This window comes from Colletotrichum costaricense, assembly GCF_030867565.1.
Source record: "Colletotrichum costaricense strain IMI 309622 chromosome Unknown Scaffold_2.1, whole genome shotgun sequence".
Taxonomy (NCBI): domain Eukaryota; kingdom Fungi; phylum Ascomycota; class Sordariomycetes; order Glomerellales; family Glomerellaceae; genus Colletotrichum; species Colletotrichum costaricense.
Window position 1 is genome coordinate 1,425,123 of NW_026848231.1, and position 26,503 is coordinate 1,451,625.

Below are 26,503 nucleotides of genomic sequence, written 5' to 3' on the forward strand. Positions count from 1 at the left end.
TTTTTTCCCACCTCAGGCTGCCCACCAACGAGGGGTGTGAAAACTGGAAAGGGCAGACGAACATTGACATCGACCACGACCACACTCGCTCATACACACTACCTACCCCTCTATACATAGCTCACACTCTGCAGTCTGCACTGCACGCACTCTCTCTCTTCGGGGCATCTTTCCAATTGAGAGCCGGCCATCCATCCAGGTTAGCCCTCCATAGGCATTACTTACTTGGCTGCAGCAGCCCAGACTACCTTACAGTGAGCTGCCAGTGACTCCATCCTCCCCAGATGACTCACGCTCCTCTAAACAACCCCACCAAACGATCGAGCAGATGAAGCCCTTTCGCTTTGTTGCACACCAATCACCTTCAATTCGTTCCACAGCTAGCTTCTGTGCAGTTCGGCCGGCCGCTTTTTTCCACTCCCACCAACGTTACCCCTCCCCCTCCTCCCACTACTCAAACCCATACTCCTCCTCCCACCAACGCACCCTCACCACCTCCCGTCACCTCTCCCGGGCTCAAGTCCTCGTCCCCTCGAAAAAGAACAAGCCCTCGTCCGCTGCCGCCGGCTCTTCCTTCAAGATGACGACCACCGCGACGACCCTCAAGGGTCAGCCTCTCGACAGGCAGACCCTCGACGCCATGCTGCGTCGCCGTCTCTTCTTCACCCCGGCTTTCGAGATCTACGGCGGCGTCGCTGGCCTCTTCGACTACGGCCCTCCCGGTTGCGCTCTGCAGGCCAACATCGTCGAGACATGGCGCAAGCACTTTATCCTCGAGGAGGACATGCTCGAGATCGACACCACCGTCCTGACCCCGCACGAGGTCCTCAAGACCTCTGGCCACGTCGACAAGTTCGCCGACTGGATGTGCAAGGACCCCAAGAACGGCGATATCCTGCGCGCCGACCATTTTGTTGAGGACGTTCTCGAGGCCCGCCTCAAGGGTGACAAGGAGGCCCGCGGCCAAAAGGTCGAGGAGGAGGATGACCCCAAGAAGAAGAAGAAGAGAAAGACAAAGGCCGAGGCCGTCAAGCTTGAGGACGCTGTCGTCCAGGAGTACGAAGAGATTCTGGCCAAGATTGACAACTACAACGGCGAGGAGCTCGGCGAGCTCATCAAGAAGTACGACCTCAGAAACCCCAACACCGGCCTCCAGCCCTCGCCCCCCGTCGCCTTCAACCTCATGTTCCAGACCGCCATTGGCCCCAGCAGCAACCTGCCCGGTTACCTGCGCCCCGAGACCGCTCAGGGCCAGTTCCTCAACTTTGCCAAGCTCCTCGACTTCAACATGCAGCAGATGCCCTTCGCCTCCGCCTCCATCGGCAAGTCCTACAGAAACGAAATCTCCCCCCGCGCCGGTCTCCTGAGAGTCCGCGAGTTCCTCATGGCCGAGATTGAGCACTTTGTCGACCCCGAGGGCGGCAAGAAGCACGTCCGCTTCCCCGAGGTCAACACCGTCGAGCTCACCCTCCTCGATCGTCACACCCAGCTCGCCGGCAAGACCGAGGTCAAGAAGATGACCATTGGCGACGCCGTGAGCAACAAGGTCGTCGACAACGAGACCCTCGGCTACTTCCTCGCCCGCATCCACCTCTTCCTCCAAAAGATTGGTGTCGACATGACCAAGGTCCGCTTCCGCCAGCACATGGAGAACGAGATGGCCCACTACGCCGCCGACTGCTGGGACGCCGAGCTCCTCACCTCCTCCGGCTGGATCGAGTGTGTCGGCTGCGCCGATCGCAGCGCCTACGATTTGTCCGTTCACGCCAAGAAGACTGGCGCGCCCCTCGTCGTGCGCGAGCGCCTCGACGAGCCCCTCATCTTTGAGGAGTGGCAGGTCGAGATCGACAAGAAGAAGTTTGGTCCCCAGTTCAAGAAGGACGGCAAGACGGTCGAGGCCGCCCTCGAGGGAACCACCCAGGAGCAGCGCGAGAAGCTCGCCAAGCAGCTCACCGACAACGGCGAGCTGGAGCTCGAGGTTGCCGGCGTCGGCAGCGGCACAGTCAAGGTCAGCAAGGACCTCGTCAAGATTGAGTTCAGAAAGCGCGTCGAGAACACCAGGGAGTTCACCCCCAACGTTATTGAGCCCTCCTTTGGTATCGGCCGTATCCTGTACTCGCTGATTGAGCACGTCTACTGGAACCGCGCCACCGAGGATGGTGCCGGTGACGAGGCCCGTGGTGTAAGTTAACCCCTGAGCATCCCTTGATGAACGATTTAGTAATCAAACGACTCCAGGTCCTGTCCTTCCCCCCGACAGTCGCCCCCACAAAGGTCCTGATCGTTCCCCTGTCCGCCAACAAGCAGTTCCAGCCCTTCGTCAGCAAGATCTCGCAGAAGCTGCGCAAGTACGGCATCTCGGCCCGCGTCGACTCGTCCTCGGCCACCATTGGCAAGCGCTACAGCCGCAACGACGAGCTCGGCACCCCGCTCGGCATCACCATCGACTTCCAGACCGTTCAGGACAGCACAATCACCCTCCGCGACCGCGACTCGACCAAGCAGGTCCGCGCCGACGAGGACACCATCATCGCGGCCATCCAGAGCCTCGTCACCGGTGCAAAGGAGTGGAAGGACGTCGCGGCTGAGCTCCCTACGTTTGAGAGCCAGGAGGTTGATGTCACTGTCCGGTAAAAAACAGAAATGGCAGCAGCAAAAAAAGAATTTTCATATGGATACCATGTTCCTCCCCTTATTTTTTGTCCGTCACAAAGGGCCTCTCTATAGAGATGGAGTATAGAGATGGAGAAAGAAAGAGATAGGTGGATGTTGAAAAAGTCCGTGGGAGAGGGGAATTAAAAAAAAAAAAGTCGCCCAGAAGCGACACCTGTAGACAATCTCAATTGAGCCTTTGTGGATTTGAATCATTTCCTAATACCTTGTCGGTGCGTCCTCATGTCCTTGCGTACCTCAGGCATGACGGAATTTCGTATCGTCTTCCTACCCTTCTTCACACGATGATCCGAGGGAGCTGCCTCACGCTGTGTTGTTCTTTCAGGCATAGGGGGACCCCTTTCCGTTCGTGTCTGGCAAGAGCTGTATACCTACCACACAAGGGAGCATCCCATGCAGCATAATGTAACTTCCCTGGGGCCGCTCCAAATGAGTGCGTATTTGACTCCCGCAGGTTTTCAACGAAGAGGCTGTGAAAACTTTGTTATGCTACCCTGAGATGTATCTGTTGTAGTAGAGGTTCAGTTCGTCTTACGGCAGAGACCACGTCACGTTCTGAAAGACTTTCCCCTCTTCTGCTTATCGAGGGGGAGCGAATCGTGAAATCAAGCTCACACTCACACATGCGTGGAAAGAAGATTGGAAATAAAGGGAGGGCGACACTTTGGACGCGAGCAGCTTTTGTTCTTGGAGCATACTCGCTAATGTGCCGCTGTTGCGTTGTCCGGAAAGAGGGGGTGCGTTTCCAGACTGTCTTGTGAATACGGGATCGCTGTCGGGGGTGTAGTGGAAGAGGGGTTTCAAGAGGACTCCTCCTTTGGGTTTGTTGATGTTCTCTGGATGCTATACGATCAAAAAGATCGTGAAAGGGTGCAACTTAGTCAAACGCAAAATGACTGACCTATACGATTCACCCCAAAGTGACCACAACTTTAGAGGAAAAGGCGAAAACTTCCCCACCTCACGTTCTACCCTGTATTCTCTCTTGTTTCATGCTGAAGAACACGAGCTGGTCCAGATGTCAGGCCTCGGTGTAGATTGTCTACCTTGATAAAATGGCACGTGACCGATTCGAGACGGGCCGCGGGAGTTTATCCGGTAAAGTGGACCCCCCGGACCCGAGAGGGGCCGGGTTTACGGGGACAGCGTGGTGACTGACGCCCTTTGCCCAAGTGATGCAAGGAGGCGACTTGAGCAGCCCACGCTAAGCGCAGTGGAGTTCCTTAGGCGACATTCTCTTCACGCCATTTCCCAGGTTAAAAGGACTTCTTGACTTCTAAAGCTGTACAACTTGGAGCGGGCAGAAATGAATCAATACCTATACCTACTCGGACAATGTTCATGTTGAGATGGTGGTGAATATTGGCCAGCTGGTGACGGTCCGACCGAGTGGTCAGGTTTCACGACAGTCGTTGCTAGTACTGACGTGGATGCCCTCTACGGGAATGGCATGACACCTCAGAGGGGTCTGGACCAGGGGCTTGGAGTAGCATACCACCGAGCCCATGAAGCGGAAGGCCGGCTGCTTGAAATGACATTTTTCAAGCACACTTTGCTGTGACGTCGGATGCCAAGCGTGTTGAGCGCCGGGCACTTCACCGCGTTGATGCGGCCACGGCAGCGGCGAGCCCGACTTATGCCACCTTGGTAGCTGCAGAAACAAGAAGTCCAAGTGATGCTCAGGGGCAAGTTGTGCATCACGTCTTTTCATCGCTTCTCAAATCTTTCGTCTTGGCATCGAAGGAAATGAAGGGGAAAACAGGTCGAGGGCGGCTATTCCGACTCGGGAGGCAACGTCAAGGGGGCAACCCGGAGGCTTGAACCTGCGACAGATCCGCGGTATTGGAAACAAAACTGAGCAGTTTGTCCAAGGACTGTTTCGCTCGATCTCTGGCTGGAGACTGAGAGGCGACGTTAGACGCACAATATGACCGAATACATAGAACATCTAATTATTCTAATCTCCGGAAAAGTCGTTAAGAGAACAATGGTTACGGTGACAACGCCGAAAGTCACCGTCTTCTCGCCGATGAGCTCAGAACATATTCGAAGGCCAGCATTGTTCTTGGGTGCACGGGACGGTGGATGGCTGATCTGCCAATGGCGTCGCACCCAAGCAGTAGATCCGGAAACATCAGTGCAGACGATGCGAAATGCAGCCCTGGTCTATGTCTTGTGCGGGTATGATGTGCAGGTCTGTGTTGTATGCAGAACATCGCAGGCTGCCTCCCTCTTGTGCCGTGCTGGGATGGAAAATGCAATGGAAGATTCCACGGTATGTGAAACACTCCACGGCCGTCGCCGTGGGATGGGCGAGTCGTTGACAGGAGGCGTCGCTGCAAAAGCGAGGCACGTTCCTCCATCTTCGGTGGATCGTAGATAGCCAGCCGCTTTCGAGCACACCCCAAATTGAAGGTCTGTGGATGTTTTGGGCCTCGGGCGGCTGTGGGGGACCAAACCATGGGAAACTTCAAAACAGGGTCCTAGGCTGCTTCGATTCGGGCGATGCCGATTTGAGACTTGAGAGTGTTCGTATGGGATGCCAGGTTTGCCATTCCGCACTGTGACTGAGAACCCGTTTCTCAACCTGTGCTGAGCTGCGTGGTCAATTGTTCCGCGGCTCAGCTGCAGCTACTTTTGTTTTCCGAGCACCCGGATTAAATCGTTGGCGCGGAATTGATGCTTCGCATGCCACTGCTCGTGAGGACCAAATGGCAACATTGATCCCATCAGACCCGTGTCTAGACTGGGAGGGGGTGAGGGCAAAACGTCTCTTAGGCCGTGAGACACTAAAGACTCCTGTTGCTATGGAATACCCTTAATGTGAAGGCGCTGCATATCTTCGATGCAGCGACAGCAGAAATCCGAAACATCAACAGATTGCTGTCCGCTGTATTTGTGTGAGCACCGGTATGGCGCTGATAGGAAGCATGAGGATGATCAATAATCGGAGTGCAGCTGGCGTGCTTGAGCAGTGAGCACTGGTAGGCAACTCGCTGCTGGTCTTGAATTACAAGATTCGAAAAGGGTTTGGATGTTTCCAGCATTGCCTTTAGGGTATGCAATGTGCCATCGGGTATACCAGCCACAAATGTTCTAGTCTTGTCAAGTTTCGAGGCGTCGTCCAGTGGCTGCGTTTCGATGGCTGCAGTCGATTGCGACTCGCTGGGTCTTTGTACGAGGGGAAGTAAAAATTGGTAGTACTTTCCCTGTCGAGACTGGACGACGAGCGGCGGCTTTCTTAGCCTGTGAAATGCCAGCCTAAGCTGTGATAGATGACAAGATGACAAGGCCGTGCCTCTAATCGCTGGCAGTAGGCTTGTCGCTCGTCGCTTCCGATTACGGCAATTTCTTGTTTCTGCGTCCGTCTACTGAGATGGTGGATGCTTGGGCGTTGGGTTTCCTTGATGGAGGGCTAACGGATCTTGACGTCGTGTGCGCATGATATTGCGTCGTAGAGTTGCCGTCAATAAGGTGTTCGTCAAGTTACCGATGAACCAAGACGAGGCAGGCGGAGAGAGTCAGGCTTGATGTCATGTGGTCTGCTAGAGGAGACGGGACGACGATGTGTTGCTCAGTTGGGAAGTTTAGTATCCATGTAGATTGCGTCTGAGACGAAGACTCTCAGGCGCAGGGCCGGATCGAAGGGTACACAGAGACGGGCAACAGTAAACGCGTCGGTCTTCGATATCAGCGTAGTGTCGTGTGGACTCGTTGCGGGCTGTTGGAAACGAGAAGGGACGAAGTTGCAGAAGGAGGGCTGTTCCTCCGAAGGGTGGATCTTGTTCTGCATGGAAGCAATCGGGAGCGAAGAAGAGTGTCACTACACTTTTACTTCATAGCTGTGTGTGTGGAAGCTAACGACGCCATTCCCAATTCTTCCACGGCCCATCATCCTGTTCGGTTCCTGCTTCCAGCGCCCATGTCCACGCGACGCCAGCATCAGCCCTCTTACTTGGTCAGTACTAATGTACGGCGTACGGTCACGTACCAAACCACACAACAAACGTGGAGTATCCGTGGGTTTCTGGTTCTTCCTCTGGGTCACTGGGTGTGCTGGTCGACAGTGGGCGGGACCTTCATGTCCCTTGCACAGTGCTTCTTTATCGGAAACGAGTTAGCGGGCAACTTGAAGGACCTCAGCTGGGGCATTTTGGGAGATTCTTCGCTCCCACCCCGCTATGACGTCTCACCATGTAGCGCGAGGTCGTGACTTCCAATTCTCAGTATCGGCTGCTAGGAAGGTGTGTTTTGAGCCTTTGGTACCAACATGCCGTTATATGCCAATCGGAAAATATCTGCGGCTTCTCATCTTCGACGACATTGCGAAAAATAAGGTAGCAGCAGATGGAAAGGATATGATGACACGGGAGCTGCACCCAGAGGATTCAACGCCAGTCGCGGTCAGGGTGAGATCGCCGAGACGGCGGGCCAGTCTGATGAGAAGTGTGGTACGGGTAGAGAGACAAGTCGCAGTAGCTCAGGGGGTAACCAACAAGCACCGTATGTTTGCCCAACCAGCGACAGAGATCATTGGCGATACTTTTGTGCTTTTGATCTGAACCGGGGCGGGCCTTGGAAGGGGAAAAAGGTTGACGGACCCGTGGAGGTCGCAGGGCCTTTGGAAGGTCGAGAATCGAGAGTCAACTTCAGAAGCTCAGTCAAGTGTCGGCCCCCTTCCCCACCGGCGAGACTACCTTACCTACGACCCGACGTGCTGCATCGTCTCCTGATTCGCCGACCCACGCGGGAAGTCTACTGTGTAGTGTAAGGTACTGCCTTCCCTCCACTAAGGTACCTTTCGTGCTACCTAAGGTAGTTATCATGCAACCTAAGTTGAGGAAGGCACCTTGGGTCACGGTACGGAGTACGGAGTATCGGGGCGGCAAATAGGAAGTCGGTCGTTCCTTCTTTTTGACACTTTGACTACATCGACCCCTGGCACCTCCCCCTCCCCCAAAAAGATGTCTGGCGCTAGTTGAGGTTTGATGTGTGAGATGGGAAGGAGAGGTCGGACAGGCACCTGCCAGAAGCGCTGCTGCAGAATAATGTGCAGCCTGAAAGAATTGGAGGAAGGCAGCAATTAAGGTAAATGGCCTTCCTGCCTTGACTATCGTATTAGAGATGGAAGGAAGAAGGAAAAGTTTTAACATGGAAGGAACGGAGACTTAGTAATTCTCCTAGTGTTCCTGCCCGCTGACCCTCTTGTCATTTCCGCATCTGCAAACTCTACTGTGAACTGCGGAGGCACAGCAGACAGCCGAAATCCTCGACTGACTCTTTCCAATCCGTATATCGTCTTCGCGCCTGTAAGTCCGTCAGATCACCGTACCGTCTGACAGACCAGAACTTGACCGTCAGTGCCTCGGCGCTTGATGAAAATAGACCGAGACAGACACGGAGACGATTCGATTCACAAAAAGGACCCCTTGACGCCCTACGTCGTTTCCCCGAATAGCATCGACACATCACGCCTTGGCCCTTCCAGCCTGCCCAAACCCCGGTCTACCACAGTAATATACCCTGCTTGTTCGAATACTCAAGACGGATACACAGGTCTATTCCCCTGCAGTCGACAATATCCATTCATCTTTGCCGAGGTCAAAGACATCGAGGTTGAAAACGAAGCAGAGAGAGATTGTCTCTTGAACGTGAGACAAACCATCTCGAGAGTATCTACACAGTAATACCTGTCTTTGGTTTGCTGACACTCGGCGCACTCCCAAGAGCCTTTCACGACTTCACTCAGCGGGACACACACACAACTCCTCTCCGCCTCCCCCTCCCTCCTTTCGGCTGATCGACCGCGACAAAGAAGGGTGCCTCCAGGGCGTGGTGCCCCATACCCTCCAGAGCCAGAGCCAGAGCCAGAGCCAGAGCCGGTGCCAGAAGCAAAGCCAGAGCCAATCCCAGCTTCGCCCCTCTTGGACCAACGGATTCCGCCCACCCCCTCCTAAAACCACCCGGCCTCGAAACGGAAATCTCACCCCCATCCGGCTCGACTCTCAAGTCCTTGAATCTCTCTTGTTTGCTCGCTTGCTTGCTGCCTCCTTTCTTTCAACCCGTCTCCTCTGCCCTTTGCAATCTCGCTGGCAGAACAATATCCCACTCATCACGACATACGAGACTGCAGGCCCCATTGTTGGATATCCGTACGATTCTCTCGAAACTCTGTTGCAAAACTTCTGGAAGCCCGACGGCTGTCTTCTTCCAGGGGGCACGGGCGGATAGAGGATACCTACCTGCGGATACTCCACAGAGTACCTTACTTCCCGGCGAGTACGTAGTAAGAGTCTACTCAGTTACATGCCCCTGTTGCTTCCTTCATTCCAAGAGATACCCGGCAACAACCCAGGTTGCTTGCTGGACGTCCGAACCAGCAGCCAAACCCAAACGCAAAGCCAGCCCAACCAGGAGGAGCCTTGGCCTGCAACCTTGAACCCGTTATCCACAATCGACAGTCGACAGCCCACTGCGGCGGCAGCAGAGACAAGCAACCTCAAGCAGAGAAGCGGAGCCCCTCACAGGCTCACACAGTCAGGACTCCCAGGAGGCACGCCGCACGAGTACTCCGTACAGAGTGCCGCCCAAATCTACGAAACATCGCGTGTTCCATACCTTAAGCCATTACCCGGGGGCTCGCATCCGAGGACAGCCACAGAAACACTCGCCTCTTATTAAAAGTGTAATCCCTCTACCCTTTTCCCTGCCCCGTCCCGGACGGAAGAAAAAGAAGAGAGAGACCGAGGAAGTGTTTGTTTGCGTGTGTGAGTGAGAGAGAAATGGCGACGCAGAATCGGTAAGCATCTTCCTCTCTCACGCTTTCTCGCTCTCCCATTCTGCTTCTGCTTCTGTTTCTGCAACTGCTTCTCCTTGCCTTGCTTGGTCTTGCTTGGTTCCTCCGGCTTCCTTCTTCGACATTGTCGTCGTCCACCATCGTCATCCCATCGATACGATACGTCCGTCTCCCTCGTCTCTCTTGATCCTCGTGGTCCAGCCCTGCATTGTATGTACTACCTGTTACTTGCTTCCTTGGTCAAGCCAGCCTTTTCCTGCCTAATGCGTCTTGTCTGCACCGCACACGCATATTCCCCATCCGTCCCATCCCAACTCACTCATCCCCCTCCTCCACCCTCCACTACTGCAGTCTGCACCCGCAGTTTAGGCCCTCTGCAAGGCAATTCGCAGCAAGCGGCGGCTGCGGCAAGCGGTAGAAGGAAGCAGAAGCTGCACGAGCAGTACCAGCAAGTTGCCCTGCAGTAACAATACCGTCTTCCTCGCCTTAGCAGCTTAAGCATACAAGCACGAGCACAAGCAATTCAAGTGTGTTGTTCCCTATGCGTGTACGGATAAACGTACGGTGTGTGTGTGTGTGTCTAAGGTACTCTGTACGTGCATGTGCATCAATCAGCCAACACACACACACACACACACACACACACTCACTGCGCAGCGCTCTCCTCTGTCCCCAGTGCTGCGACTCGACTCCTTCAGCGAGGCTAGAAGTGGGGTTCATTTCGTCTCGATCTGTCATGGCGCACCTCACCGATTGTCAACCACCAACAGCCTCCTAATTGCGCTGTCCTTCCCATTCCACATCTTATTCTCCTCTTCTAACCCGTCCACTGCCTTGTTTCCCGGCAAAAAAAAAAAACACCCCCTTTTCCCTGATCAGCATCATCTTCATTCGGCCGGCGACGCCCCTTCTGTTGCTCTTCGTCGCTGTTTGATTGTCGCCACCACCTCGACTCTCTCTCATTTCATTCCCACGTCTTCGTCGCATGCAGACCTCGCCGCCCGCCGCCGTCGCCCACGCTGCGCAGCAATCATGGCTAACGAACGCAGTGTGTACTCGTCCGGCCAGTTCATGAACCCAGGCCCGGCGCCACGACCACCTACCGATCGACCTCGTCTCGCCCTCACCCCAAGCAATACCCTACCCGGCAGCATGGCCAACATGGCTATTTCTCCTATCCGGAGCACAGCGACTTCGACCTACACCGGCTCCACAATCTCCCTCCCCATCGCCCGCCAACAGAGCAATCAGAACGATGGCATGGGAGGCGTCGCTGTCAAGAAGGAGGGCTGGGCTTCCGTGAAGGAGTCCAAGAACTTTATCAACCCGTGGAAGCAGAAATACCTCATCCTGCGAAAAGAGTCGCTCGACTTCCACAAGACTGAGGGTGGCAAGGTCGCGTATACCCTCTTCCTGAAAGACGTCGTCAACGTCGGCCGTGTCGAGGCCGCTGGCACCATTTTCGAGATTAAGAGAAACCCTAGCGGCTCGTCAAACAGCCCCGGCGAGGACGATGGCCAGACCAAGACGTTGCAAATTCGTGTCAAGAGCGACGACGACTTGTACGAATGGATTGATCTTATTTACGGCGCCTGCCCTGGAATGGGCGGTGTCAGCAACCCCACCAACTTCTCCCATGCAGTCCACGTTGGTTTTGACCCCCAGACTGGCGAGTTTGTCGGCTTGCCACCCGAATGGTCGAAGCTCCTCAACTCATCCGCCATCACAAAGGAGGATTACGAGCGCAACCCCCAGGCTGTCTTTGAGGTCCTCGACTTCTACTCAGACCTGACCAAGCGCGCCGAGAACCCCCAGCAATACTCCAGCCTCACACCCACGCCTCCCGCCAGCAGCCAGCAGAACAAGCAGCTTGGTTATGGCGGCGGCGGTGCAGGAGTTGCGCCGCCTAGGCCTATGCCGCCTTCTCAGGCCCAGCGTCAACCCAGCTACAATACCCAGCCGTCATCGCAAGGCCAACAACGCCGGCCTTCGCCCACGGAACAGCAGCAGCAGCGCCAGCAAATGCAGGGTATGGCTCCCAACTACCAGCCGGATCCTCGCGAGGAGCAGCGCATGAAGCAGCTTGAGGCGCAGCGTTCCCGAGAAAGGGAGATTGAGGAGCAAAACCGGCGGGACCTAGAAGTATTCAACGCTTCCATCCCCAAAACCAAGACGCCCATGGCCCAACAAGAGATTGGTGGCTACGGCGGCAGCTCTTCCATCCCACAAACAGACAGATACAACCCTTCGAGGGCAGCCCCCCCAGCACCCAAGCCGTCACAGCAGCAGCAAGTCAATGGCCTGCGTGCGCAGCGCCCGGCACCATCGCCGCCCACCACCGCGGGCACGCCAAACCGTCCCCCGATGACTTCGCAACAAAGCTCCAGTTCCATGCGAGATCCCAACCAGGGCCAGCGCATGCCTCGACAAGACCAGCCCTCGAGCCAGCAGCAACGGTATCCCAACAGCAGCCCCCAGCAGCAGAGGCAACCTCCTCAGGCTCAGGCTCCGCCACCGTCTCGACTGCCCGCTCCTGTCAAGCCTTTGAACGTGTCCAAGGCTCAGCCCGCCGCCCCTCAAAGCGATGGCGTCAAGGCCGCCGAGGCAGCTCTCACTGCCAAGCCACCTGCGCAAGAACGCAAGCAAGATGTGCGAATGTCCACCATGTCCGAAACCGAGGTTATGGCCAAGCTCAAGGAGGCCGTATCCAAGGACGACCCCAACCTTTCCTACTCCAAGCAAAAGAAGATTGGACAGGGTGCTTCGGGTTCAGTCTACGTTGCCAAGGTCAAGGAAACCGCTGTTTCTCCCATTGCCCGTGATGTCCTGCGTGCTCAGGGTATCAAGGCTCAAGTTGCCATTAAGCAGATGGATCTTGCTCACCAGCCCAGGAAAGAGCTGATTGTGAACGAGATTATGGTCATGAAGGACAGCAGGCATCGCAACATTGTCAACTTTTTGGACGCCTTCTTGCGAAACAACAACGCCGAGCTCTGGGTCGTCATGGAGTACATGGAGGGTGGCGCTCTGACGGATGTGATTGATAACAACCCCAGCATCACTGAGGAGCAGATTTCCACAATTTGCTTGGAGGTAAGAGATTCACCGATATATGACACCAGCGGGTCAATACTAACAGGATCTAGACATGCCGTGGTCTGCAACATCTCCACTCCCAAAACATTATTCACCGCGATATCAAGAGTGACAACGTTCTTCTGGACGCTCGTGGCAATGTCAAGATTAGTAAGTGAATCGCAATACCCGTTCTTGCGCACCTACTAACCAAGTGTATAGCCGATTTCGGTTTCTGCGCCAAGCTCACCGAAACCAAGTCCAAGCGTGCGACCATGGTCGGAACGCCCTACTGGATGGCCCCTGAGGTTGTCAAGCAGAAGGAGTACGGCCCCAAGGTTGATATCTGGTCTCTGGGTATCATGGCTATTGAGATGATCGAATCTGAGCCGCCTTACCTGAACGAGGAGCCCCTCAAGGCTCTTTACCTGATTGCCACCAACGGTACTCCGCGCCTCAAGAAGCCCGAGAAGTTGAGCAAGGAGCTCAAGGCTTTCCTGTCGGTCTGCTTGTGCGTAGACGTCAAGAGCAGAGCCTCTGCCGACGAGCTTCTTCAGCACGACTTCCTCAAGCACGGATGCCCGCTGGGCAGCCTGTCTGAGCTTCTTGCCTTCAAGAAGCACGCCAAATAAGTTGGCAAGCACAGCACGGGCGGTGTAGCCCACAGCGGTCAGCGCTGAGGAGCGGATGCCATTGACGATTAGTGGCGTTTATTTTGGCACCGGCGGTATCGTGCAACACTTCCCGACGTGCGCGAAAGCAAGCAAAAGAGACATCACGTTCGGCTTCTCGAACGAATTCCCTACTCCTCATCAACCATTCACACGACGTACTCATGAAAACTTCCAATTTCAATCGACGCGGATATCCTTGACACCCCCTTCTGACTTACGCAGGACGAGAAAATGCTTCGTTCATCCCATCATGGCGGCGGCATGGGAATCTTTTTGCTAATGGTTTCGGTCACATTGCATAGTTGTTTAGTCACCGTAGGGGAAGAATGGTAATTTAGAGGAAAGGTACAGCCCGCGACATCTCGGCGGCTCAATCGTGGAGAGGCAACGGAAGAGATAAGGGGCCAAGGGAGACAAGCGTGTTGCCTGGGTCTCAACAGAGAGCATGAGTAGAAGGCGAGCAGACAGCGCTGATAGATCGTCTCAATGGAATGGATCAATGAACGTTGCAGCTTTTGACGTGAAATTTGACAAACTCGAGCACCGCTATCGAGCCTAAGGCCTCCCTGTGATCTGAGGAAGGTATGCCCAATCCGTGCCAGTACGAGAGCCTCGGCGACCTAGGACTATCTAGTAGTTCCATCATCTTTGCTAATCTAGAACATAGACGGAAGCATCCACCTCTTTATATTGGTAGAGAAGACCTGACTTTCGGCCCGCGCGGAGCTTAGCCAATCCCCGCTCTTCTTGCGAAACCGCGGGCACACCTCAACAACCTTCTCGTATTCGGAACCCCGTAGCCCTTGCATCCGAGAAAAACGAGGCCGCCGCCAACCACGTCCCTCGAAACTGGTTTCCTTCCTCTTCCTTTCATGCCACCATTCTCTTGCCAAAATCCGCGTCCCCGTTGTTTTTCTGCCCCGAGCCAGGCTTTGCCGAATTTGCGCAGGCCTCGGTCATACTCTCGCATTTCGAACCGTGGTTCCGCCACCGTCGCGCGCACCCGCCGATCGCTACACGGGTTGTGACCGGCCCCTCTCACATTCCCTTTGCTTACCTACTCCGGGGCGGCGGCGGCGGCCTAAGCGTCCCCAGGGGGGGAGACTGCTGGCTGGTTGGTTGGCTGCTGTGTGCGAGTTGCGCGCCGCTGACCAAAGTCGAAGTGGCTGGGCTGCCGCGTAACCCGGCACGGTACGGTAAATGATGGACAGCCCGATGGATGGGTCCGGCGGCACGTCCTCGGCGCCGGGTTCGACGCCTCACAGTGGTGTTGGGGTGACTGCTGCCGGTGGTACCAATACCACCACCACCAAGTCGCCTAGCGTTGCGATGCCGTTGGGGAGTATTTCGGCGGCGAGCAGCAGCGTTGGTGGTTCGTCCACGACGAGTACGACGGTCTCGGCTTCGGGTGCTGGTGCTGGGAGGCGGAGCACGCCTGGTGGTACTACTACAACTACTCCTGGTGCGGCTACGGCGAATACTGGCGCGACTGTTGTCTCGAGGCGGTCGCATCCCAAGTCGAGGACGGGGTGTAGGACGTGTAAGAACCGAAAGATTAAAGTGAGTTCTTTAGTATACCATTCTTTGTGTTGCAAATCGTTTGCTACGAGTGTTTTTCTACCTGGGTGTTGGTGTTGTGACATACACCCCACCCCCTTTCCTTTCTCACACACTCTCATTGATACCACCATCACATCTCACTTCATTTCCCTCATTCTCATGCCTCGTCTATTTCTCCATACCCTCTTACTCGATTTTCTTCTTGTTACACAATAGGTGACCCCAAGCACCGAGACAAACTGACAAATAACCACCCCCACAGTGCGACGAACACAAACCCTCATGTAGGAACTGCATCAAACACGCCGTCCCCTGCGACTTCCTCCAGTCCCAACGACACTCCTCCTCATCCGTCCCGCGCTCGCCGGGCAGCCTCTCGACCCCGGGAGGGCCCGTCAACGGTGACGACATCGGGGCCGGGGCCAGGGCCGGTGGTGGTGGTCTCAGCCTCGGCAATGGCGGAGGCATCGACGACCTCTCCCTTAACCTAATCGACCTGGAACTCATGCACAACTTCACAACCTTTGCCTTCAACACGCTCTCGACGGACCCCGTGGTGCGGCAGATGTGGAAGGTGCCCGTCGTCCGGTTGGCGCTCGAGTGCGACTACGTCATGCGCGCGCTGCTGAGCGTGTCGGCGCTGCACCTCGCGCACAATAGGCCCGAGAGGCGGGATTTCTTTGTTAGTCGGGCCCTGACGTATCACCAGATGGCGAGCCGTACGGCCATGGGGTTGATGGGCGCTCTAGCTGGGGAGAATTGTGAAAAGTTGTATCTGTTCTCGGTGCTGACCATCTTTTTTGGTATGTTTTTTGTCACTCACCCCCTTTTACCCCTATTTCACATAAATCTACAAAAATCAAAACTAACACCTCTCCAAAAGCCCTCGCCTGCCCGCGCAAATCCTCAGACTCCCTCATCATGGGCGAGTCCTCCTTCCCAGACTGGCTCTTCCTCCTCCGCGGCACCCGCTCCCTCCTCAAAGAACTCGACCCGCACACCTACGCGGGGCCCCTGACCCCAATGTTCAACCACGGCCGCGAGCGCTACATGCACACCCGCGACGAGTCCAAGATCCAGTCCGACCTGCTCGCGGACCTCCAGCGCCTCGTCAACAAAACCTGCGCCGACGCCGCGCTCCTGCCGATATACAACCGCGCCATCGACGAGCTGCGGCGGACGCTGAGCGTGTTTCTGTGGGACGGCGGGAGGGGCATGGATATCACGGACGCGTTCGTGTGGAAGTATCTCATGGCGGAGGATTTCTTGCCGCTGTTGAAGAGTCCCGGGCACACGCAGGAGGCTGTGGCGATCTTTTCGCATTTTTGTATCTTGCTCAAGAGGTTGGAGAATGAGTGGTGGCTCCAGGGGTGGGCTACGCATTTGATCTCGAGGGCGTGGGCTGTGCTGGATCAGGATCATCGGCTTTGGATTCAGTGGCCTATCGAGGAGCTTGGGTGGGTGCCGCCTTGATTGTGTGGGTGGATGGGGTGTTGGTGAAGGTTTTGTCCATAGGAGGAATGAGTCCCTTTGTGTTTTATATGATAGTGTACGATGTCACGTTTGGCTGAGCGTTGCGAGGTCATTTTTGGTACATAAAACATCGGATATCGTTACATGTATCTGATGTTCAAAGGGCTATGTGTTCTTGCTGATAGGATGCTCTCAATAGATGGATGTACTGAAACGGTTGAAAAACATGGGTTTCCTTTCTCCTATCAATACTGTGTTGCTGCCATCTGTTTAGACCGGCCTAGAAGAGCAAAGCAGGCCGCCGCAACCTTCATGTATTCTTCGTCTACAAACAACACCGCGTACTTATAAAACCATCATACTGATGTCAGACGAGTGACGCTTGATACATTCAGCCGCGTAGAAGCCCATCATGGCGGTGGACAGGCTTGAGCCGCATCATGAAGCCTGACATGGCAGACAGTGGGAGAATACGCTTACACTCCTGATGTTTCACGGATGAGACATATCAAAACCCCCTAAGCTTCCAAAGTCTCCTCTCAAGCTTTGTAGCATGTTCAGCCCGGAATATGAGTAGAAGGCTGAATGACTGAATGGCACGAGGGCCTCTCTGGTTTAGCAGCCATTCGGACATGATCTAGAGCCTCGCCGCTCATGACGTGCCCGACCAAAAGACTCGTTGTGCATCTCAGGAATCTCTTTCTCGCCCCGCGATGGCTTGGCAGGCTCGTCAAGATAGCGTGGAGCTAGCTTTTATACCACTAAGGGTGAACCATCAATCCTGTGCTACGAGCGACGAGATTTCTTGTGAGAAAGGGAGCACCAAGCCCGGTTCGTCAAATCTTGAGCCCGACATTGAAGTGCTTGGAAAGTAGCGGAATGGGACAAATAGCAGCATCAAACTTCTTCAGCAGGATTTAGCCGAAGGGATCTGAGATAGCATGCGCATTCACCAGAAACTGAAAACCACATGAGGCTTGGCTTCCAAGTGCAACCACGGCCTTCTCACAGGATTACACCATCCATCTTGGCAGCACGCTCTGCCGCGCCTAGGAAAACGAGACTTCCGAGCCGCAAAACGCAAGGCTATTGCTACTGTCTGTGTTACCGTCAGCTTCTCTTTCGGTAGAATTGGGCGCACCTTGTTTAGTAGCTTCATGAATGTCAGCATGAGATGTGATATCAGAGTATGCTTGAAGCCCTCCAGTAGGCCGTTCTCAGAGCCTTTCGGATCCAAGAGCGTGATGAGATTATTTCTGAGGAGCTTTCTGGGCCCGATCTAGGAACTCGTACCGTGTCCCCCAATGGCGTCCAAGACCTCTTCTCAGAAGGGCAGTGACGATGCAGTCCGGTTTTCAAAGAACGAGAATTGGAAGGCAACATTGAAGCATGGAAGTCAGGATGTTGGGGCTTGGGGAGGTCCAGCCTGCCTACTCTTCTCAGGAATGCCAGACTTTCTCAGAGCCTTGCCGTCACCCACGCCTTCTCCCCGGTGATGTGGCGTAAGCGATATGCAGTCAGCAGCTCAGAGCGGAAATAGCCTCGTGATTGATATTCGCGCGCGCAACCCAAAAGATACGGCCAGCCAATGTCAGAAGGACCCCAGTGGGAAATGTCTTCCACATCCTTGCCTAAGGTACTTTGCGGTACTCGTCACCGCATAAGGCTTGGCAACATGCATATAAATGCGGCTTGGCCCCGCCCAGGCTCTCAAAGTAAATTGGCTCAACCGAGTGAGCAGGCTACGAGTCACGATTACTTTGCATAACGCAGGCATGTCGGACTCTGAGAGCGAGCGCCCATTACCGGCACCGAAAACGACTGGCGTGGAACAGCAGCCCTTCTGGAAGGCGTACGATGTTCCTGGAGAGAACAGCGATGTATTTCAGAGCTACATGAAGCGTGAGTGGACACAGACTACCTTGTCCAAATTCATAAACTAATGTCAATCAGGTGGCCACGAAGAGACGGGTGTGAAGCCTGAAATATTTCAACCCAGAGATGACGAGATCAGCAACTGGTTAGAGGCGCCGAACTCGAAGTGCTACGCTTCCTTTGGGGATGACGGAGTTACGGCTACCGTCAATGCGTACGGCGATCTGATGCAATTCAGCTGCTCTTTGGGTGTTGGCTGTTCTGGTGTATTCTCCGCAGATCATCGCTACATGGACGAGCCATATTGGGTGGACGACAGAGCAAGGCAACTTCATGACATAAGGCAAGACCTACGTCGAGAGTTCACCTCGTACGGCTTGCGAATTCCCAGCATCGATCTAGAGAAATCCCGTCTTCTAGGTTATGTTCATGACAGATGGCCGCGATATAGGGCTGAGGATAAAACGTCAAGACTCAACCTTACCACGCAGTGGATGGTTTATGAGAAAACAGTCTTGCAGCAGTGCATCATCACCAATATTGGGACAGACGATACGAATGTCCCAGTTGAGTTTGCGAAGCGCATGCACCTTCGAGACTTGAATTATCTGGAAAATACCTTCATAGTATTGGGGTTCCAGAATCAGATACTGGGCCCAAATCATTACGGGTGGGTTTTGGTTCATCCTCTGGAAGAACCAGATCAGCATGATGCAGATTCTGTGACCACATACTCAACTTCACCACTGGTCGACCAGGCCCAAACGGACCCCGCGAATCTAGTCGAAACGCCGGAAAATCTGCAAAGTCCATCAGCTGAGATTTCAAATGCTATCGCAGTCGTTGTATCTGTGTTCAAAGACGGACAAGCAGTCAAGTGGAGGCCCGACAGCCTTGATGACGTGGACAATACTGATATACTGGATCTGGCTTTAGAGGGGAAGACCGCAACAGAGATCGTCATTGCCTATAAGATGATTCATCTAACTAAGACTTGTAAGACATGGGAAAATCTTCTCATTCCACCAGCCTGGGCGGATGTTAGCAAGCATCTTGAATCAGCTTCGTTCACGGCCTTCCACCCTTCAGATTACGGCAAGCCCGTCGAAAAAACTCAAGACGAGAAGTCTAAAGGAATCTTTTCTCGCTGGATGCGATTTACTTCATCGTCCAACGATACGCAGCCATATGCACTGCCAATAGACGACCCAGTGAGTCCACATGGACTGCCGACCAAGAGTCCAGTGAATCGCATTGACTTTGTCACCCGTCGGAACCTGGAGCACATTTTGTCGACGTGTGCTCTTCCTATTGGGAAATGTTCAGTTGAGGGAGAACAAGGGGCAGTTGCTTTGACATGTGGCGATATATCGGGGCATCGTGTGAGTTCTTCAGCAAGTTTGTAAGTTAGCAACTGACCCCTCTGGCCTTCTTTTGTGTTTGCTCAACATAACATAACATCTTCAGCTTTGCATTCTTGTTTCTTCTTGAAATAGTAAAGCATTTGAAGGCGATCGAGAAATTCCATCCCGATCATCCTTACAAGCCGTTGCGGCGAAGAATCGACTCGGTCTGCCGCGGCCACTTGAAGTGGCTGTTGAAAGTTGATCTCACGGAAGAAAGTATCTTTGCAGCGAACTACTGGGTAACAGGCCGAATTATGCCCTCCGACACGGGCTTCGGTTCATTTATGCCAAGCAACTCTTTCACCGACACACCTTTCCAGCTCATGAAGGTGGCCGCGTTCTCTAGCCTCTACAACACCAAAGTCGACAGGGAGCTGGCACGACAGGTCATCCAGAGGGTTGACAAATATTGGATCGATACATTGCAAAAGTCTGACAAACGTACTTCCCATGTTTGGCCTCGTGCACAAGATGAGGGGTGCAATAAATATAGACTTAATGAACACGTCTGGATCTGGAGAGCGCTGACAGCAATCGAAGAGAACCGAAGGAGATCTCTCGATGCGAAGAACCCTCCCAGCGATGGCGTAGAGGCGCATGGAGAGGCTTCTAAGAATGTCAAAGAGGACCAGGAAGGGAATGACAAGGGTCGGCGAGATCAAGCTGCCAGTGATGAAGAGAAGCTTTTCAGACAATTTGGCTCCGACATTGTTCACCGAGACATCCTGCGGCGTTTCACAGTCGAGAACGACGTGTCGAAGAAACGCATGCTAGCTACAACACGGTCTTCCAGAGAGACACGCTTCTTGTTTCATGCCAGTGATACTGCACTATTCTACGGCATTGAGTGGGACTTCTTCTTGCCGGCACTTATCGACGAGGTGTGGGACAACACGATAGAGGCCCAGTTGCATCATAACGAAAATTCAGAGACCGGATGGGATAACTCGATTCGTTACGCACTGGCAATCATGATGGGAACCAGGAATATGCGCCTCAATAAAAGGTCATCAAAAGACCTGGTCAAAAGTGCTTTCGATGTTCTGTTTCGGACCACGAGTCCAAATGGACTCTTCTATGGGCAGCTTGACGCAACAACCAAAGAGCCAGTGCTGTTTGTCGGCGAAGCGGATCGGGACTTTTATTTCCATGCTAGTTTCGAAATTCCCTACATTCTTCTGACGCATTGCTGGAGAATTAATTCTATACTGGAAGACAGTTCCGAGAACAACCTCGAGTCACCGCCACCTTTCATAGCAACGCAAAGATCACGACAGCACCCATTCAACGAGGTCGCAGAGATTATAACACAGCAGCCAAAGCGACAAGAGCATAGATCGCCTGCAACCCAAGTACCTGCTGCCGAGACAGCTGAAGCCCAGAGCCTTTCCCCTGACGTCTACTTGGGAGTCAAGCCCAAAAAGCCAAAAGCAACAGCCATGAAAAAGAGCATTCCTTTCAACAGCCTCATTGACCAGAGCAGTATTGTTGATCTGGAGGATGAGTGGCTCTACAACTACCCAAATTTTCTGGGCGGTAGTGAACAAACTCTCGTTGACTTCCATAAGGAGGCGGAAGCATTGTCAAAACCAACAGGAAGCTCTCATTCGGGCACTGTGATTACCAAAGCGGCCAAGGACTACATCGAAGATCTTCCAGTTGACTTCGATCCAGGCGTAAGCAGGAGCTATTTCAAGTCCTTGGGGCTGGGGACATGGGTCGTGAATGTTCGGAAGCGCAAGAATCTCAGCAAGCAGGAGAGGGCAAAGAGCAACGAAAAAGAGAGATTTCTGACCAACATTAGGCTTTGGGTCAACCTGTCGCAGACCAGAACAGCTAAGACAGCGAAAAAGAGGTTCATTTGGCTGCCACACGCAGACGCCGAGACTGCTCTCATTTGCTACATTAGTAGTCCACAAGACGAGCGACCAGCCATATCGGATTTCTTTGACAGTCATTTTCACTACGAGAATAAATTTCTCGAAGAAACAACAATGGTACTAAATACCTGGAAGAGTGAACTTCACCTGAGCTTCTATCTCCTGGAGCAAAAGAGTGAGAGGCCACTTCCCGGAATCCCCTCGTTGAGCTATGAAGAACTGCCAGGAAACTCAGACTGGAGGCTGGCACGAGCATCCGTGGGATTCCGCTTCTCTGGTGACTTCTTCGACCGGTATTGGACCTGTCACCTGATCGAGTACACCCATAGCCGAAGTGGTCTGACATGGACAGGGCACCGACCGTGGGGCAGGCAAGGTTGGCAGCAAAGAAAAGTGCTTGAGCTATATCTTTTCGACGGCATTCTGAAGGAGATTATTAAGAGCAGTGCAGAAATCTTCGACACAGTGAAACAAGAGCTAGGCGACAAACGCGGCGTTATTTCGTTCTCGGCTCTAAACAGTGTCGATTATCTTTCATCGAGTACAAAGTGGCAATTTTACCAGCAGATCCTTCAGGTCGTGGAACAAGAGCTCTCGGATGTGCTGTCAACTGTCGCTAAATGGGAGACGCGCGAGAAGGACAGAGGTCACGAGCGACCTCGCTGGACACGCAACGACGAGCGCAAGTACCGTGGCTCCATTGGAAAGATGCAAGGGTCGACAGCCCGCCGCATCAGGGATTTGCAAAAACACCGGAACGACGTACGGTCATTGAAAGAACAGCTGAAAAGCGAACAGCAGCAGAGCCGCGACAACATCTCAGTAATTGACGCAGAAAATGTCCGGCTCTTTACGTACGTGACCGTGGTGTTCTTGCCACTCGGGTTTGCGGCCAGCATATTCAGCATGAGCGAGGAACCGCCAAGCAGCGTTCTCAAGCCTATGATTGTTTGTTCTGCTGTTGCGCTCGCCCTCACATTCGTGGCGCTGGGGAACGCGAAGAAAGTGTCGACGGCGATAAGTAAGTACTCTCACGACAAGATCTACAGCAACAAGTTGAGCTCTGGACGTGAGGTCCGGGGTGATGACGGGCGCGTGTTCCCTACACGTCAACAAGAAGATGCCGAGATCGGTAGCACGTCTGAAGAGGACGATACAACTCCAGAGTCTGAAACGATCCATCAAGAGAACCATAACACCAGCTTCTCAAGGCACTTCTGGTTTTGGATTGAATATGTTTTCATCAATCTTCCCGCTCGAAGAGTCTCAGTGGCATATTTAGATTTGATTGCCGAGAACCCCAGCCACTGCAGGTATTTTCATGTGCCCGTGGGAATCATCGTGTTGCCTATGCTTCTTTTCGCACGTCTAATTCAATTTCTTCTTCTTACTGTCATGGATCTGGGTCAGCTTGCTTGGGGTAAGTCTCTTCGAACTGAACCTAAGCCCCTACTTTTCGAAAGATTGATCTCAATACTGACTGGGCCTATCGAAGGATGCATCTCGCTTTTCTTCACATCAGACAGGCGGGATGAGTACAGTAACTTGGGGGACCGGATGAACTGGCTGACAAACCCCACTTACATATATCGTCCACTTGAGAATAGAGTCAAGAATGTGAACGAACGTCTAGCTGACCAACGGATTGAGAAAGAGCGACCCCCCATAGAAGAGGAATTCAGTGACGAGGAAACATGATAATGTCGCATTTTATGCCAATCATAATAAAGTTCTTTGCTTTGATTTTCATCTGGTATTTACACACTAAATAGTCTCAGGAGCACCCAAATTTGCTTCCAGTCGCTGGATTTAGAAGTGCTCTTATCCTTTTCCGAGTAGCTTGCGTCTGAAATTTCTATCTCTCACTTCAGTTTGATGCGAGGGCAATTCTCCAGAAGCAACAAAAATACCAGGCAATACTCGGCGCCCCTAATCTGTGAGCAAAATGCTCAATTTCCAACCTCAATAGTCTTCGTCTCCCACTCCCCTATCAAAGATCCGGCACCAGCACCGACAGACGTCAACTTCTCGGGGCTTTGCAACACTTCCTCCGTAGTCAGACCAGGCCAGACAGCCATCCACCTTCCCTTCATCGCTACCTTGGCCTTGCCTGCCTCCCACACATCTCCCGGCACCCTTGGCTCGCGAAGTTCAACAATTTGATCCGCGCTCTCACCGGGTCGCAATGTAATGAGCGACTCGGCGCCGGGCGGCATCTTGCGGTTGATCATGATGGCATGGGTCTCAATCGGCTCGGAGGCCCCGGCCGGCTGGATGGACACCTGGCCCAGACCGAGAACGGCGGGGTCAAGCGGGGAGTTCCATTTCAGGAGCGTCACGGGCGTGTCCGGGTGTGTGTTCTTGACGGACACTGAGACTTTGGGAGGCGAGGTGCCGGACTGAGACAGCCTCACTTCGAGGCTGTTGAGGAAGGATGAGGAGGAGTCAGAAGTCATTGTGAAGGATTGTAGTGGTGAGTAAAAGTAGAATGTGAGTACGATGACGGCGCCGATTGCTAGGGCGGCCGGGAATGAAAGAGGCCCTCGGCTACGGTGATGAGGGTTCATGTATGATGACTCTTTTTTGACCAGGGGTGTTTGGAGAGTGAGAGTAAGCAATGTAGAATTGAGTGAGGTTTCTTCAGGTACGAGAGCTTCAGAGTTCAACGGGTTGATGGTGATGGAGGCAAAGTCTGTATGTTGGGTTGCTGGGAAGGTGATGATGAGTTCAGGGGGCCAAGAGAATCGAGACTTGAGAGAGAATGAGAACGATGACGATGTTGTGCCACGACAGTCTCCTGACAAAGCTCCAGACGAGTCCACTACGCAAGGAAGAGGAGGCAAATGGAGAATGCCTGATTGGATCGTCAACGGCTTTGATGCTCCTTTAGGCAGGTCGCAGAACCGATGAGAATCATGAAGGGAACGGACGTTTGTAGGATATTGGGGCTAGACCGAGCATGAATGCGGGGCAAACATTTGTTACGTACACGCGCGTATGAGGTTGTCGCTGCCGAGATTAAAAGTTGCCCCGAGCGAGTCTGAATCAAAGCAGCGCCACTGTTGTTTAAATCAAAACGGCACGCAGCCAAGACCTTGCCAAGTCCACGTTTTGGTGTACGGCTGTCGGTAGTGAAAATAAACAGCTAATCAGAGTCGACCTGGCCCACTACTCTATTTACTTTAAACTCCGAACCCGGCACCTCCTACTCCATAACGACCTCTTAAGGCTCATATTAAGCTCACTAAAGGAGTGGGAGCCGCTTCTAAACCATCATAACCATGGCTCCCATTCGTACAACGAAGCAGCTGGGGATGGCTTCAGTTATAGTGGTCTGTGTAGATCCGTTACGAGATGGCCCCGCTTGACACACCCACCTCTATCCGCGGCTGCGCGCTTCGGTTGGTGGAAGCCTCGTGTGTCAGCTTTCCTGTTCGTCTCTATTTTGGACATGATCGGATAATTTCCATCCTCCCAACTTCGCACCCGCATCCCGAACCACTGGGACAATTCTCCGTGGTGGAACGTTGCCCCGGCTTCGCACCCGTATCCATGAAGTTTCTTCTCCGTGATGCAATCTACTGTTCGTTTGAGGTCCCAAGAAGGGTTACCTTCAGATCAGGGGGCTTCCCTCTCAGGAGTTATGGAGGAGCCATAAAGCCTTCCTCTCTCGCTGCTAACTATCCTTCCTCTTGAGAAGAATCCAGCATCTTCCAACGGCTTCGTCCTACACTCTCTTTAAAATCCCACCACCTTACTTAGCCACCATGAAGGCCGCCACTGTCGTTTCTTGCCTCGCCGCCCTTGCCAACGGCGCTGCCGTCAACCTGGGCAGACGTGCGGAGCCCCTCGATGTGAAAATCGAGCAGGTCGGCAACAGCGAGCTGAAGGCTAGCATCACCAACACCGGAAGCACGCCACTTCGTGTTCTCAAGGCGGGCTCGATCCTCGATGGATCGCCCGTCGAGAAGGCCCAGTTCTCGACGAGCTCGGTCGATGGCACTGGTGGTAAGTCTAGACTACTACTCCTTACATCACAAAAGTAAGCAGTATCTAATACTATCAATAGTCAGCAAGGTTGCCTTCACTGGCGTGCGAGTCTACGTTCACGATGCCGATCTCCCCGACTCTGCCTTCCAGACCATCGAGGCCGGCGAGGTCGTCAAGGTCCAGTGGGACGCCGCCCAGGTCCACGACCTCAGCAGCGGCGGCGACTTCAACATTTCCAGCACGGGATCCCTCCGCTACGCTGAGGAGGGCAGCAACAAGATTGCCGGCCAGGTCGTCTTCGACTCGGGCGTCCTCCAGGCCACCGTCGACGGCACCCAGGCCGCCTCGGTGCACGCCGCCTTCCACGAGTCCCTGAACGCCAAGCGCGTCACCATCCAGTCCGACTGCACCGGCACCAAGAAGACGGCCGTCACCGCCGCCCTCTCCAAGGCCAAGACCTACGCGACCAACGCCCAGACGGCCGCCAACGCGGGAACTCGCCTGCAGCAGTACTTCAAGTCGACCACGTCGAGCACAAAGTCCACCGTCGCCGGTATCTTTGGCAAGGCCGCCACCCTCCTCGGCAGCACGTCGAGCGGCGCCGGCCTCTACTGCACCGACGTCGGCAACTTCTGCAGCGACGGTGTCGTCGCCTACGCCCAGCCTGGCAGCGGCGGTTACATTGTCGTCTGCGACTACTTCTTCCAGTTCCCCGCCTCCACCACCTCGTGCCGCGCCACCGACCAGCCGTACGTCCTGGTTCACGAGTCCACCCACTTGACTGAGGTTGGCGGCACCGACGACGTCTGCTACGGCTACGAGGGCTGCGTCGACTCCCTCAGCACTTCCCAGGCATTGAACAATGCCGATTCCTTTGCCATGTACTCTCAGGGCATCCAGACCAACTGCTAAATGCGGTGGTCTACGATGGCTCAGGTTGAGACGTTTCTTTGTACAATATTAGCCAGCATATAACATGTATCTATACCTTCCATGAACAAATATCACACCATTGACCAATCATGCACTTGCCTTTCAATTACATAAGAACGTGATACATAGATGATGAGAAGACCTAGATGTTCGGTTTGGGTTGTAGTT

At 53.9% G+C, this 26,503-nt stretch overlaps 6 protein-coding genes across 6 annotated transcripts; 5 read left to right on the top strand and 1 right to left on the bottom strand.

Moving 5' to 3' along the window:
* Positions 1–328: 328 nt before the first annotated feature.
* CCOS01_02113 (glycyl-tRNA synthetase) lies at positions 329–2,634 on the top strand (the record flags this gene model as incomplete). Its single annotated transcript, XM_060450305.1, has 2 exons — positions 329–2,182; positions 2,239–2,634. The coding sequence occupies 2 exons, from the start codon at positions 329–331 to the stop codon at positions 2,632–2,634; spliced, it is 2,250 nt and encodes a 749-aa protein (XP_060318955.1).
* Positions 2,635–10,501: 7,867 nt separating this feature from the next.
* On the top strand, positions 10,502–13,176 carry CCOS01_02114 (uncharacterized protein; the record flags this gene model as incomplete). The annotated part of the gene is made up of 3 exons (XM_060450306.1): positions 10,502–12,562; positions 12,616–12,715; positions 12,767–13,176. 3 exons carry the CDS (start codon positions 10,502–10,504, stop codon positions 13,174–13,176), a joined length of 2,571 nt encoding a protein of 856 aa, XP_060318956.1.
* A 1,245-nt stretch (positions 13,177–14,421) lies between these two features.
* Positions 14,422–16,251, top strand: CCOS01_02115 (uncharacterized protein; the record flags this gene model as incomplete). Its single annotated transcript, XM_060450307.1, has 3 exons — positions 14,422–14,778; positions 15,041–15,581; positions 15,662–16,251. The coding sequence occupies 3 exons, from the start codon at positions 14,422–14,424 to the stop codon at positions 16,249–16,251; spliced, it is 1,488 nt and encodes a 495-aa protein (XP_060318957.1).
* A 1,685-nt stretch (positions 16,252–17,936) lies between these two features.
* On the top strand, positions 17,937–23,110 carry CCOS01_02116 (uncharacterized protein; the record flags this gene model as incomplete). The annotated part of the gene is made up of 3 exons (XM_060450308.1): positions 17,937–18,153; positions 18,205–19,528; positions 19,594–23,110. The coding sequence occupies 3 exons, from the start codon at positions 17,937–17,939 to the stop codon at positions 23,108–23,110; spliced, it is 5,058 nt and encodes a 1,685-aa protein (XP_060318958.1).
* A 251-nt stretch (positions 23,111–23,361) lies between these two features.
* On the bottom strand, positions 23,362–23,979 carry CCOS01_02117 (uncharacterized protein; the record flags this gene model as incomplete). Its single annotated transcript, XM_060450309.1, has 1 exon — positions 23,362–23,979. One exon carries the CDS (start codon positions 23,977–23,979, stop codon positions 23,362–23,364), a length of 618 nt encoding a protein of 205 aa, XP_060318959.1.
* Positions 23,980–25,179: 1,200 nt separating this feature from the next.
* Positions 25,180–26,314, top strand: CCOS01_02118 (metalloproteinase; the record flags this gene model as incomplete). Its single annotated transcript, XM_060450310.1, has 2 exons — positions 25,180–25,420; positions 25,482–26,314. 2 exons carry the CDS (start codon positions 25,180–25,182, stop codon positions 26,312–26,314), a joined length of 1,074 nt encoding a protein of 357 aa, XP_060318960.1.
* Positions 26,315–26,503: the final 189 nt, after the last annotated feature.